The following is a 15,739-nucleotide window of genomic DNA, read 5'->3' on the forward strand; positions in this document are numbered from 1 at the left end:
GCAATGCATTTTTCTGAATTCCAATTATATACGTGCACACCTAGGCCACATCAGCTGACTACAGAAACTTCAACTCCCATGTTCCTGGGAAAGTTATGAAACAGATCCGGGTTTTCCATAACAACCCCTGAAAAGTGGAGAAACTTCTTTGTCAAACGTTGTATTTTTACGTAGCGTGATGAAAAGCTCATTGTCCATGTTTCAGAATGTCTGGAGGATCTGCAATTTATTAATGTCGCTGTTTTTTGGATTAGCGACCTATGTGCAGGCAAGTTGCCTACTTTGCATTTGATAGACCTAGGCAGAGTTGACGCGCTGAAAATCGTGATTGTTCTTTGAGTATTTATTCGACTTCTATTTAGCCGGGTCTCACGTAATATACTTCTACATTACTGTTTGACTGTGATTTTTTCTTCTTCATTTAATACATGAAAAAGGGTCTGTAATCATGTCTTTAAAATGTCCCAACAGATTAACGACCCGGATGCAGGATTGTGGATGGTATGTCTACGTCATAAACATTTGATTAACTCATATCATCAATATAAAATATCCGCTCAAAATAATCTGCCATCCATGTGTGCTGTGGTTTAGGCTGGGTATGCCATTCCAGCGAGTTTGACCCTAATCCTTAGCTGGCGTCCATACATAACAGGCAAGTAAAGGTTTGGAAAACAGAGAACTAGAAACATTCATATTTCTGAGAGAAAAAGGAGAGTGGCTTTGTGGTTAAACTGTACCTAGACCGAAGTCCTGGGACTAAACCCTGTGATTTAACAACAGCCACATCTTAGAGGTGCTATACTTCCATCTAGTGGCTTTATTGCGCGGCGCAGCAGAATTGACTCTTTTAGTTTAGGGTGTCTAGCATGTTTCTCCTTTAAAATGTTCTTAAATGGTTAAAGAATTATATTTATTTTTCAGAGACTTTAATCTGGCGAAGACTAGCTGATCTCTATGTGCTTATTGGTACTACGTTTTGTGCCATGTTGGCATGGATACTTTTCAAAGAAGGTATCATAGATATTTTCCAACAAGAGGAGGGAAGGTACATTTTTTAATTACATCAATTAATTTCCATTTAAAATGTATTTTTGTTGTTTTTAAATATATGACACAAAAGAAGTTCTAAAGCTAATTATGAATTACTTTATTCCCTCCTAGAGAATTTTCTGGTCTCATGTTAGCGGTTACCTGGCTTCTCTTGTGTAGGCATTCAGGAAGGTAAGAATATGCGAGATGTCTTCATCTTTGTCCAAACGGTTTCACAACTCTTTGGTCAGTTCCTCTGAGGTATTTCTTGGGTATATATTTTTTTTGTTTGGGGTGCCAAATGTATTGATTCTGGCTTTTTGCAGATTAACACTGCAAGAGGGAGCCATTTTAGACATTTTTCAAGTTGCATGCTTATAATCCATCTGCTGACACTAAAGTCCCTCCGTTTGCATTTGTCCAAATATGTAGGGATGAAATTGGAATGGCCAGATTGTCCACTGCTGTTGGTATCACAATATTTCCATTTGTGGCATGGCTTTACTACTACATCAACAACGAGCTGAGAGCCAACTGGCCTTCACACTGTAAAACAGCACTCTAGGACTGACCAGTCAACTGGCCCTCTAAATTGAAAACAGCACTCTAGGCCAGCCTGACCAGTCAAAGGACATGGCCGTCTGCTTTGGCAAACTCTATAAGGGACTAGAATGTCGGGCATTGTATTGTATCATGTGTGCACAGAGATATTTCATCAATACACACAGACATGGTTTTGTACATATGGATTTGTATGTAAAGATATTGGCATTATTATCAAAAAAAATACAACCTTGTGAAAAAAAACGACTTCGGTACTTTTTATGCTTAATTTCTTTGGTACTCAGCATTCATACTTCCACTTTTGTCTTGAGAAAATACCTGCATTTAAAAAAAAAAAACACACAAGTTAAGGACCACAATATTAGTAAATATGGCAAGCAAAGTAGCATCTAATGCTCAATATTCTGGATGAACTGTCCGGGATGCTGCTTTAGCTCTAGCCACTATAGCCCATCATCTCACATGTGCTGCATTCCTCTGAGTTTTGAAACCCGTCACAGAGATCACAGCAACAGAATGCTTAAAAAGCAAAATGCAAAACGTACTAAAGCCCCAGGTGTATGACATGCTTTAGCTCTACTTTATCGCCATTCATTAAGATAATACATATTAAATTCTGAGGGATTACAAACCATATTGATAGCAGGCATACTGATATTGCTTCCTCTTTGCCATCAGCAGAACCAGTTTACTAACAGCTTGGTCTAGAGCCATTCCAGACCAAAATCTCGTTATTTGCAAGTATTTGTTGGCAGTACCACACTCCAAAGTGATATCACACCCAACCATAGGTGGCAGCAAACTTTCACTTATTTGAAGTTGTGCAGCAAGTTTTAGTTATAAACTGGTGGGTAGGGGTGTGCATACTTGCAGGATTTCAAGAGTCTGCATGATCTGTGTGTGTGCTTTAACCAAGAAACACACTGCCCTGGATTTGTAAATTAAATCGTAATAGTTTTTCATTAAAACTGATTCAAGTCACCATTGCTCAGTGATCATGTAAACTGTTTACATATGCATCAGTCGTACACTATTAAATCAAGAATACAGGAAATCCCTTTAGAAAGTTTGTCATGTAAATACACAGAGCAAAAAGTCATTCTAAGTTTTGATTTGATCTAACTTGGCACAAGACTGTTGCCCAGTTGTCATCCATTTTGAGTACTCCATTCAGAACTGCAAGCTCAAACTGGCTGTTAAACCACTATTCAATTACTTGCCTGTCAGAAAATGCATTTTTATCTTCTGACTGGTTGAGTGGGCCAAAAGCTATACCCTGCAAAGGAATTGGGCCAAAAAGACTTTAGTTATAGTTGTTAAAGAAAAGCATCAAATCAGTTTTTCAGTTGGCTCTCTGAATCTTCATTTTGTATCATGCACAGGCACAGGCACAGCTTAAAAAAGGAAAATGCAACTTGTGCTGCAACATGAAATTAAGTCCAAAATAAAACTAAAAAGTATTATTCAGGTAATCAAAGCCAAATTGGAAAAACAGGCACATTCAAAACAAAGGCAAGACATTTTTTTTTTGTATTAAATTTTTTTTTATTAAAACTTCTATTTTATAGCAGTCTACAATGGCCAACACTTCGGTTAGGGTCAAGCAAAAACTTGATTGGAATTTAGCTTAGGCTAATATCACTTCTGAGCAGTGAGCACTGGATAAGTTGCAAATCAAAATGAAAGATCAGAGTTAATAATGATTGACAATAATCAATAATCCAATGAATGTTGTTACATTAATTTGTTTTTGTATTATACCCACACCCCCATGAATACAGGCCATTGAAACATTTGCTCACAGCTGGATCTCTTAATGAACAACTTCCGCCGTGAACCAACATTGTGGCAGTTCTCGTATCAGAGGGAAGCAGACTGATACATATTCATGTAGGGTCGGGGCTATTGGTTGACACCCATTATGCTGTTTAGGATACTTAAACTTGGACTGTTTCAAAGTCTAATCAGAGACACGGGTGAAGCTGCTGAGTGAAATCTTCCTCTTTCCCCTGATGTGTATCATTGCAAGAAAAAAGTTCTCCGACTGATTCTCCACCAATCTTTGGTATTAGAAAAAATGCTAACAGTAATTCTCATAATTCCCATGGACATAACCCTCCAAAATGATCTTTCATTACAGTATTTCTGTACATCCCAGTACCTATTTGACCTATTGCACCTACATTGACCTTGAGGGGCGAGCTACAGGTATCGTAGATATATTACTGTAATGAATGGTGATGTATACCATCTTTAGAATGAAAGTGGATGAAGTCAGTAGATTCACCTTTTCATAACACAACACTCAAGAAACTATAGATTACCACAACAGACATTTCAAGACAAGGGAGAGGAACGAGCAGGGAGGGCTTTTACCTTGTGCATTTGAGCTTTAACACTGGAACAAAAACACAGCAGAAAATGTGCTGTAAATAGGCTGAATATCCTCTGACAATTGTTGTCTGACAGTTGGGTCTCCAGTTCTTCAAGCAAGCAACACTCATTTTGTTAATCATTGACAGCCATGTTGCGTGTTACAGGCTTTGTTTTCACATGGGGAAATGAGTGCAGTAGACATGATGGGAAAACAAGTGGAATGGGATCAAGGGTTTATGGCTTTGGAGCTCACAGTTGAGGCTTGTCTTTTGTCTTTTGTCTCTTGTCTCTCAAACTCAGTGTTAAAGTTATTGGACCGATTTAGAGGGCATGTTCCTTAGACATTCAGGCCTGCAAATCATGTGTGCCCTCAGATTATTTCCTCTCTGCCAGTTACGCAGGGGAGAAAATGGGTAGAAACTGCTGATGCTGGGGGGTTCTATCAAGAATGTGACAGTAGGCGCATGCTGGCTTTCAGCAATGTGTTGACATCTTTCCTAGAAAAGAGGAAATCAAGCAGGAACAGGGTTGGAGATTAGCCAAGTTTGTGCGTGCGTGCGTGCGTGCGTGCGTGCGTGCGTGCGTGCGTGCATGTGTGTGTGCGTGTTTGTGAGAGAGGGAAAGTGAAAGAGTGTATGTGTCAGGCAGGGAGCAAGAATGTGTATGAGAAAGAGAGGGAGAGAAAAGAGAAGGAGGGAAGTGGGTGGGCACTCCTCACTCAGCTCTCTCTCTCTCTTTCTCTCTCTCTTCCTCTCTTCCTCTCAGCCAAGTCTCTGCATACATGTGGGCAGAGCGCTTTTAATGAGGTCTCAGCACTGGGGGAAAACAGAGAGTTAGGAAGTCAGCTGGACAGCGGATAGAAGCAAGAGCTCCGGGAGTCAGAGAAAAGAAAGAGAGAGGGGGAGAAAGTGAGGGACAAAAGAAAAGGGTACTGGGGGAGAGGGGCTGCTTAGAGAGAGCTTTGTTTTCCTCCTCTTACTCTCCCGTCACCTCCGTCTCGTGTCGTTGCCTCACCGCTGGGAGTCCTGAGATGGAGCGGGTCCAGGCGAATGGAGAGGTCCTAGGGCAGCAGGAGGAGGCTGCCCCACTCTCTGACCAAGAGAAGGACATGCTCCAGGACACATGGCCTGTGGTCTTCCAGAACAGCGAAGCAGCAGGGGTCGCTGTCCTAACCAGGTGCGTCTACTATTATTATTATTATTATCATGTTTTCCACACCTATTCCAAAATCATCTCTCTTGCCTTGCCTTGCCTTGACATCCTGACATGAGTGGATAGCTCTCCATTATACTGGATGCAACAATGTGTGGGGTGTCTCATGTTGGGGTAGTTTGACAGACCAGGGCACTTTCTCTAACTCATCGGATGCAGATGTGTGCCTATAAATGCTTTGTCACTAAACAGACAAGAATGAAACGCGGCTTTGTGTTCAGTTACCCTCAATGAATTTGATCACTAATTAACACTTAACTTCTAATCTCAACATTCCAAGGCAGGAGATTATATATTTGTATTGAGACATGTGTTGTCTTCTATGTGTTCTATACCTCACGTGTTAAGCCCTGTTAACCCAATAGAATTAGCCCTAGGCTGGGGACAATATGTTTCTAGTTGGCCAGTCTGAGTACCCTGGATATCTCTGAAAACCATGCAGAGGATGAGAGACCTAAGGTCGAATACAAACGTCCTCAGTAGCAGAATGGAAGGAAGTGAAGACAGCTAGATCTATTAGTCTATACATACAGTGTTTTTAATTAGTGTTTCTGACTGGAAGGCATTCTGCTGGGTTAAATATTAAACAAAAACAAGTCGCTTTGGTTAAAAGGTTAAATACCAGACCTTTACCTTGACCTTTTTAATGAAAACTGACACATAGGTTAACAAGTGTGCCTGAAACCATAATACAGTTGGTAACATGGGGATAGAAAACACTTAGAAGATGCGTTTTGCAAACAACACTTAACTTCATACAAATGTTTAATTATATACCTAAAAATGACATATCTCTGTATAGGTAGAAATAAGTTGTAAATATTTCCATGGTATGATGTAAACTGGAGGGATAAAACAAGGCTTTTGGAGATTAAAAAAAAACAGTCTTTATGAGTAACATGACTCAGTTCCTGGAAGATTCCTATTAGCTCACTCTCACAAGACAGCTAGGGTTTGTGTAATTAAATTCCAAATTGTGTTCAAATGTTAAGATATTTATCCCTGCACATTCTTTTTAAGTTTTTTAATCAATTGATTTCAAAAGTATTTGCAGCAATATTTTTAATTGGCTGAAAATGATTCAGCAAGCTAGAGCTTGGGTTTTCACAGTCAATCCGGGAAGTGTAGCATGTATGGACACGAGGGAGCCGGGGATGGGTGGTGCCGTCCCATTCATATGTCCTCTCATTCGCAGCTGACAGCTTTGGCAGTGAAAGTCTCCCCTCCCTCGGAGGGTGTCTAGCATCTCACCCTGCTCACCCCTGTTCACCTCTTTCAAAAGTCACCCATTGTTTAAGGACTTAAGGTTCATTTGGAATGCCGTGGTTCTTAAGACTGGTTGGGCTGGTTGTTTTCCATCAGTTGAAAGAAGAGAGTGGGGAGCAATTATTGCTGAACACAGAGCCTAAGGCTGGAAATACAATAAGTTCTATGTGGCCGATGTCTACATTCTATGTGAACACCAGATTGTAAACAGGATTTGGATGTTGATGTATATGTTTTGTCCATTAGATAATTATATTTCTAGAAAATGCTTAATTTCTGTGGCCATTTCTCTACTGACCAGTGTGATGAGCAGAAGCCCCTCCGTAACTAAGCCATTGCCCCAAAGATAATTGTTCTGTGGTCATCCATACACTAACAAACTATACATTGTTGAGAGAAAGCCTAAAACAGGTTCTGTCTGAAATCTCTTTCAGACAAGAGAGATGGTACTTTGATAATTGAAATCATAGTAGCCTAACGTAAAACTATTCCAGCCTGATATTTTAAGTTGCCTCGTTGTAATGATCCCTCCTATAGTATTTCAGTGTACAGGCGAGGCAGGAATGAGGAGAGCTCGTCAGTAGGGCCATGGGAAATTCTTCGTTTGATTCACAGGGTGGCTTCAGCCAGAGTGTCTCACAAACACAGCAGGGGTTTGCAAAGTTAATCTCCCTGTTCCACTTTAGTCTAAACGCTTTGTTTGTGATGTGATCTAATTACTGGGAACTGCCAAAGCAGCCAATTGTATCGTATCTTACAAGTGAATGGGAGGGTAACATTATACTTGCGAATACAACCATTCTTTGTGCATCATGGGTGTATTCGCAAGTATAATGTTACCCTCCCATTCACTCAAATGCTACTTGCAAAGCATATTGTATGTTGTCCATTCATTAATAGTTGACTGCGCCCTTTTACTAAATGTTGCTTTCACAAGATGTTGCTGCTATATAGCTATATTCTTTCTCAAACTGTGAAAACCCATATGCCAAAGGATTTGCGGAGGAAGCTGTTTGCAGCTGGTTGATACAATGACTAGATCGGAAGAGACAATGCAACAGACTAATGAAGCAATTTGTATGCAGCATCTGTAGTAAACTCTCCAGCATTCCGAGCTTTGATGCCAAGCCAAGGGGTCACCCAGCTTGTCTAGCCCATTGGTGTTGCATTACTGGAGCCAGTGGCGGTCGCACATACTTGGGCATTCCTCCACCCTCTTGTCTATCACTTCCTTGTGTTCTCCCAGGTGGAGCTGCCAGTGAAAACAAGAGATTTCTCTTTCTCCGTCTTTCTTTTACATATACCATGATGGTTCTCTTTCCTGTGGAGAGCAAGAAGATGTGCAGAAATTCTTGGCTGTCCCTTGGGGAGCAGAGAGGGTCAGAACCTCCTGTCTTTGAGAAGTCTGCAATCACCCTTTCTGTTGCATGTGGTATTAATTATATGAGTATACCATTCCAAAATGCGCACACACTCACACACACACATATTCAAGTGCCTGCGCATACACACACACACACACACACACACACACACACATTCACTCATCATTAAACAATGAATAATTTATAGAGTATGCTGTCCTCAGTGAGAAGGTCATTTCCAGGCACTAAATTCCACCACTGATCAATGAAACATTCACATTCAGAATATGATTTACTCAGACTATGGGTTGATGTAAGCTCTTAAACTCTTAATTCCGCTGCAGCGTTTGCACAAGAAACATGGGAATCTCTTGTTGACGTAGTAGTGAAGAAGTGTCCCAGTTTCCTCAGTCGGCCTACCATAACTTTTGAGCCGCTTTGGACAACCCCTCCGTTTGGATGAGGAACGTCTTACACACGACTTTAACAATTCACAGCCTGACACATCACATTGGTAAATGCTAAAAATCTCTTTTCCTCTCCAACCTTCTCTTTTTCTCTTTCTACTTTTCTCTTGTCTTTTCCCTTTTTTTCTTGTTTTCCCACACTCTCTCTTCCTCTCACACACATGTAGTTAAGAGGGAAGAGGAGAAAAGCCTGAGTTTGTTTTTTCACTCAGAAGGGTAATTGTGCGGAAGGTGACTTAACCAATCCCAGACTCATTAGCACACTTCCCTCGGCTCATCTCTCACACACGCTGCTGCTCCGCTCCTCAAAGAGCTTTTTCTCCTCCAAGATTCCTATAGGACCCCCATGTCTAACCTTAACATCGGGCACCTGCCCCCGACCACATCCCTTACCCCACCTTAGCACACGAGCTGGGGAGAAGACATGGCTGAGAGTGTAATAGACACGTCCAGTTAGAGAGGGAGTGGCTGACCGTCCATTCAAGGGTTTGGACTGGGAACATGTTAAAGCTGTAAACTGAAAGAATATCTTTCTGAAGATAAGTTGTTACTTAAATATAATACAATATATGAATTTGAACACAGCAGCTGTCCAAAAACCATGCTGGTTCATAGCAATGTTCACCACAGGTAAGGTATGAACGACTCAGTTCAAAATATAAGTTTTTTCTCTATCCAAGAAATGTTCCACAAACATTTACTCACTAAGGAAACATAGGGACATGTGATATTAGCTTTGCTTTCCTTTGGTTGTGTCAAAATGTGTCTCTTGGAGTGGTGGTTAAATATTACAAAGGCAAACATTTATGGCTGCCTACACACTCTCAGATGTGTTTGCTTATGATAGGAATGAGGCCAGAGGACAAGTGGAGTAACTCTGAAGTCAGGTAGAACAGTGTTCCAGGTGGTTGTGCTCACAGATCAGTTTTCAATAACATTGACATTGAAGTATATTAAGTTGAACACCAATTGCATCAAAATGAACTTGCGTGAGAAGGATGGGAAACGTCTCATACCATATCAGCACTTTCAAGGAATCAAACATGGACGAACAAGTATGAACCCCGCCTATTTCAGTTAAGGGCTATTAGGATTCACAGCATACATTATCGCTTAAATCTGATCAGGGATCAGTTCTCAGGCTGTTAGTGGATGTGGAAAAGAAGGCAGTATTTCCAGGAATACTTAGTTCCATGAAGCAGTTTTAATTTTTAAGGAGGGGTTTTCAGCCAAGTTGAAGCGCAGTTAAGTACCCTAGGGCCTAGTACATAAACAGAGCTATAGGAACTAAATCCTAATAATGTAATCCAAGCCTTCTTTTGTGCTCTCTGCCCCATCTACAGGCTTTTTGTGAAGTTCCCTTTATCCAAGAAGTACTTTAAGGACTTCCAGCACATGGAGAGCCCTGAGGAGATGGCCCAGAACACCAAGTTTAAGAAGCATGCTGTGCGGGTCATCGATGGCATCAACACGCTGGTGGAGAACATCCATGATGACACTAAGGTGGCCTCAGTGCTTAAGAGGTTGGCCAAAGCACATGCACTCCGGCATAAGGTGGACCCTGTGTACTTCAAGGTAACACAGAATACTCCTTAATGTACACATGCCTGCACTGACATACACAAAAGAGGAGGAGCTGACCAACATAAAGAATTTACAACTTCTCCAAGCTGATTTGGTGTTAACCTTTGTAATATGGAGTTGTTTGCATTGCATCAGACTTGTGTTTCAGGACAGAAGTATTCAAAAACGTTTCTTGCCTGTCAGTAATCTCTCCAATCTCTGTCTTGTTTTGCCTCAGATCCTTGGAGGAGTGATTCTGGAGGTGCTACTGGAAGCCTTTCCAGACACGTTCCATCCTGCCAAGGTCCAGGGGGCCTGGTCAAAACTCATGGGCGTGCTGTACACCAACATGACTCGTGTCTATGCTGAGCTGGGGTGGGTATAGGCCACCAGCCCCACTGACACCTACTCAGGCATGTTTTGTGTGGCTCGCTGTGCCAAAACGACAGCAAAGTCTCAACGGACTTGTCAGATAGGCACCTTTGGTCCCTCGTTCCTCTGCATTGGGACTACAGAAGATAGCCATGTTTAATGTCAATGCATGGGGTCAGCTCCACATTTTTTCCCACCCAGAATCATACTTCTTGGGGACTTTTCCCATGCCACTGTGCAACTGTGGTGCGCTGACATGGAATGTGTGGCCAAGTCCCTGTGTTATGCAAACATACATGTCTGCATTGTGTGTGTGTGTGTGTGTGTGTGTGTGTGTGTGTGTGTGTGTGTGTGTGTGTGTGTGTGTGTGTGTGTGTGTGTCTGTGTGTGTGTGTGTGTGTGTGTGTGTGTGTGTGTGTGTGTGTGTGTGTGCGTGTGTGTGGTAAGGGAGGGTGTGCATGTGGGAGAGAGAGAGGGAATGTATGTTTCTATAGCTGAAGTGCTGATAAAGAAAGCTTTTTACCCCATGAAGAATCTACTATTCACAGGAATTCATCTCCGCCTGCTCTGTCATCACATGGTGTTTTGATAGTGTCAAACAAATCTTCAGAAATCAAGACATATATGTTTACATGGACCACCATCAATGTCATTGCCATGATGACAACACTAACAACAACAAAATGAAAATAAACAACAAAATGTCAGTAATCTACCAAAGTCATGCCTATACCGTATAAACTACATTCTGCGGATATTTAGCAACAAAATGTTGGTGAACTTTAAGGAAAGCCAAATATACCTTTTCCATGGTAACTATTTTGCTATCAGTTATTTGTGCACTGGACCATTTTATCTTCCCTTCAAACATGTTTTAATAAATGTGTACAAACCTTTTTTGTATCTACATTCCTGGAGTTGAATTATGTGACAGTTGAAGAGAGATATAAGATCTGGCATGGTTGAAGCATTTTTTCCTTGGCATGAACATGACCGCAAGGTAACCACTATGCGAGCAAACAACTCAATCTTTTTGTATCAATATCAAACATTCCTTCTATAAGTGGCATATTTCACGCACTAAAATCTTTGAGGTATTTTGTATTGATCATGGAGATACTATTTAAGGACGTCCAGAACCTGCACTCAAACAACACATGTTGATGTTGTCTATGTTATCTGTTATGGACAATGTTTGTATCACAGAAAGAGTAATTTGAATGTCCCTTGGAATTAGAGCTTCCGCCTAGAAAAGAAATGTTGATGTACATGTTCTGTTTTATTTTTCTACATGGTATTTACTCGTGAGACTCTGAGTTTGTCTATAACCTGTTATAATTATCCTTCTGAATATGGTACTGAATAAGTACAACTTTAAAAAATATATACAGTATATATTATGGAAAATGTATGTCTTACAAGTGTTATAAAATGTTCTCCTGCCATTTGAATAGTGAACACGTCACTGTCTGTATGATCGAACTGGTATTATAACCCTCTCTGTACTGGAAATGTGGATAATCATATATCATCTATTAAAAAGAACAAATTACAACAATGTTGATATTGCTGTGTTAAAAATGTAATTTTAAACATTTACCCTTACTAATGGGAAACTGAATAGAAGACTGATCAAAGCTAGGAGGACAAAAAAACTCAAGAACATTAATAGAATTGTTTGTTTGAATATATGACTGAATGTGCCAGACAAGGATGTCTTTTTCTGGTTGTCTGTGGTGGTTAGCATTATTTAATCAACGGTATCAATTCGATTTTTTAAGTATCTCTTGTTATCAACTAAACTTAATAAATCTGCAACTAAAAACTAGAAGTTGGTACATTGCCAAAACCATGTGCAGAAGGTAAATTCTGAATTTCTGTTCCGTTTCCACACTTACTCCTGGATTTCAACATCTCCTCCCCACCCACTCACCTTGAATGCCCCACTCCACCCCTTTCACGTGGATCAATAACCGCCATGAAGCCTCTTCCTCTTGCCCAATGTTCTCCTGCAATGCTGACCCAACACGAGAGGGAATTGTGGGATCAAGGCATACCCTATATACACGCAAGAAGGGAGAGAGAACCACACTCAGTTTTCAGAAGAAGAAAAAAGAGCTGCCCTGTTATGGGGTCTGAGATTAATAGAATTACGGTGATGTGAAACATCACATCATAGTTTGTCATTATCCCAATCAGCAGCTCAATACCATATTTTTGTGATGCTGTCATTGTTTTGCCTTGAGCCCTTCATCCAAGTTCTGTCACTGGAAGCTGCGACACTGACAGCTAGTATAAACAGAGAAGGGCAAGTTTGATTCAAGACAGAAATGTATTTTACTGGGAATAGAAGGAAGGGTGGCCTGTGGGCGCAAAAAAAAAAATTAACAGGGAAGGGCGGAATCTATGAAGCAGCATGGTTCCGACTGAGCTAAAGACCAGGCAGAAGGGTTTTATTCCTTTTATTCCTTTTATCATGATTTTAGTAATCCAAGAAGCCTATCGGAACGATGTAGATTTTTTTACTCCATATTGTACTTGCTGCTTGCTTTTATTGATTTTATGCAAAGCACTTGTACGAAATGTGCTATATGGGCCATTCTACCAAATTCGTGTAATATGCAGTCCCTCAACAATAAAAACTATTTACAAAACAATTAGAATTGTCACTACCGAAACAGTCACTACCGAAACATATGGTAGTGACTACATGATTTCGGTAGTGACAAAATGAAATGGTAAGTAGTTCATTCCCATAATTTTAAAATAAATGTGTTGTGTGGACTAAAGGGCGGCCCAGAGCACCTCTTGGATGATTTTGGGAGAGAAATGAACATCCATCCAACAGTGCAGTCACTACCGAAACAGTGCAGTCACTACCGAAACAGATAATGTGGACTGGAAAATTTGGTAAAAAATTAATTTCTATGGATTTCATTGTGAAAACCTTCAAGAAATATTAGTAAAAATACTCTTCAGAGAAGGGAAGGAAACACAATCTGAACAGGTCAATAATAATACTTTTTTACTATAGTAAATGTGATGTTTCGGTAGTGACAATTTTTAGAAGAGGAAAAACATTCCAACACATTCTGAAAATACAATATAAAACTTGACTGTTCTTTAACTAGATATGTGTACTTTAGATATGGTACAATATACATACGGACAAAGTTTTGGGAATAAACCATAAAAAAATTCAAAATATATCTGACATGACTTTGCATCAATTCGGTAGAATGGCCCGTATAAATAAAGTCTTACTTACTTACTTACTTTCTTACTCATACAAGCAGCATAGAAGTTCAGGAGCCCCAAGCACGACTGTTTAACAAGGGGGGCTAACGTGTGGTCTGATCTGGTCTAATCCCCGCAGAACTAATCTGCCTCACGAGCTGCCCAGTGAGGGGTAGGGGTGGCGGTGGCGACATTGTGAGCGAGGGGACTGCTGTGTTCCTGTTCACTCTGCTCTCTCTCCCTGACCTGCTAGTGGGGCCCCGTGGGACTGGCGTGACCATGTGCACCACCTTCATGGTCCTCAGCACCCTGGCAATGCTGCTGCGCCGGAGGAATGCCAACCGAGTCGGGCCGTAAGTAATCTGCCTTTCACTGACTCGTAATCTCACTGTCTCCTTCGCTTCAATTATCGTTAGCCTCAACACTGGTGTTTTGGGCTTTTTGTACTTCACTCGCCCACACTCTTTAAAATGGCACAAATGGCAGCTGGAAACAGTTTATTCCACTGTTTGGATATGGAATGTTTGTGGTGGTAATAAAACTGTGCTCTGTGCTCTGCTATGGCAAAGGCTCTCACAAGTATCTGGTGAGAGTTGAAAATCCTTTCACTGTTACTTCTAGAAATATCAAATACTAGTGTCTTCAAAATCCACAAATTTTATTTGAATCTGACAGCACAAATTGTAAGAGTTTTCCCAGGTTATCGCTTCATGTTTAACTGTGTGTAAGTGATGGGCTCCTAATGTCAGCACACCTCAGCTTTGTTTAAACATGACTCAAAGGGCGGTCAGCCAGGTCTAATCTGCTTCCTATTCAGATCTGTCAAAAGAGAACAGCCTGACACACCCTGTCTCAGTCATGTACTAATGCAACATGAGATACGGACACCATATAATATGATGTATGTGGACATTAGTGTGAAACTCTTAAAAAGCACTGTGTGACATTATGTTTTAACACACATACGTAATTACTCAATATTCAAAACATTCAATAAGACCTTAGGTTTTAGAACTGCTTCTCATGATAATGTGTCAAAAACAGGGTGATAAACAATTTCAACGTGACAGCTATTTATTTCACAATTTGGCATTTTTTATTGCTTCACTGACTGCCTGTGGGTGAAAGGCAACACGTATCCAGGAAAAAGAAGATCTATCTCAGCATGACTAAGCATTTCATAATGTGGTCCAAATTGAAACATGGAGACTGAAACATGAATGCTCCACAACCATAAATCTACTCTATCTTGAATTTTGATCTTGAAAGGTCCTCATAACTCTGAGGACGCCTGGAAGGAGGTCAACAAGAGGTGGCGTGCAGACAAAAAGTAGTAGAGTGGGACAGCAGTGCATGCCATGTTTTATTGGGGGTGAATGGGGAAGAAAAGGGACTGAGCTCTTAAATCCATCTCTTTAATTGCCTCAATGGGCAATCCCCTCAGCCTCCTGGCCCCAGACCAGGGCACACATGCCAACCACTAGCTGCGAGCCACATGGCAAACATGTTGAGTTGTGTGAGTCAGTTGACAGGGGAATCCCTCAGGCTGTTACCACACACCTTGATACAAAGGTGAATTCAGGCTAACAGTATTTCCAGTCCATACCTGTTAATCTCTACCCCCTAACCCCCCAATAGGCACACGGACGAGCCTGGAGAGAGAGACATGCCCTACATGAAGGTAGACACTACAGCAACTAAATGATGACCTTAATCACCGTCAGCAAGAACCCCAAGGTGTGTGTGCTCATTTTCATTCTTTAAGAAAACACTATCACACCATATTGGTGCTGTGAAGTTCTAAGGAATTACTGAATCACTCACTGAGGCCTATACTGGAGCTTTTCAATATGAACGGAGTAAACAAAAAGAGAAAGAATGGAATGAAAAGAATTGAAATTAAAATGCTCCAAAGCAATCCACTGCACATGCTTGCTCCACTTTAAAGCTTTTAAGCGTACTCTCCACCAAGCTGCTCCCACTAAATCATTTAGAGGTGCAACTGCAATCCATCAAAGCCCTGGATTGTGAAAGGCTGTTATGAAAACATGGCTTTCGAGCTGAGCGGCTTGGTCGAGTCGCCGACTCGGAAGCCCTGTGAACACGGCAGTGTTTTGAAGAAGCAGTGGCGGATAGCAAGGCGCACGCTGAGCAGCGCATCCTCAGGGAACCAGAGCTTGCTCATAGGCGCAAACAATCAGAGCTTGCTCATAGGTGCAAAAAACAATCTTGTCAACAGGATGGCAATAAGCCCATATACAGTATGCTTTGTCACTAAATGATTTA

The 15,739-nt window shown here is 41.1% G+C and overlaps 2 protein-coding genes across 2 annotated transcripts; both read left to right on the forward strand.

Annotated features, from left to right (window-relative positions):
* Positions 1 to 178: 178 nt before the first annotated feature.
* Positions 179 to 1,597, forward strand: tmem220 (transmembrane protein 220; the record flags this gene model as incomplete). The annotated part of the gene is made up of 6 exons (XM_080856593.1): positions 179 to 268; positions 472 to 501; positions 595 to 655; positions 925 to 1,048; positions 1,165 to 1,224; positions 1,465 to 1,597. 6 exons carry the CDS (start codon positions 179 to 181, stop codon positions 1,595 to 1,597), a joined length of 498 nt encoding a protein of 165 aa, XP_080712719.1.
* A 3,405-nt stretch (positions 1,598 to 5,002) lies between these two features.
* Positions 5,003 to 10,449, forward strand: LOC308378805 (cytoglobin-1-like; the record flags this gene model as incomplete). The annotated part of the gene is made up of 3 exons (XM_080855804.1): positions 5,003 to 5,148; positions 9,625 to 9,856; positions 10,083 to 10,449. The coding sequence occupies 3 exons, from the start codon at positions 5,003 to 5,005 to the stop codon at positions 10,227 to 10,229; spliced, it is 525 nt and encodes a 174-aa protein (XP_080711930.1). The 3' UTR covers positions 10,230 to 10,449.
* Positions 10,450 to 15,739: the final 5,290 nt, after the last annotated feature.

Source organism: Sprattus sprattus (assembly GCF_963457725.1).
Source record: "Sprattus sprattus genome assembly, chromosome: 18".
In the NCBI taxonomy this organism is placed as follows: domain Eukaryota; kingdom Metazoa; phylum Chordata; class Actinopteri; order Clupeiformes; family Clupeidae; genus Sprattus; species Sprattus sprattus.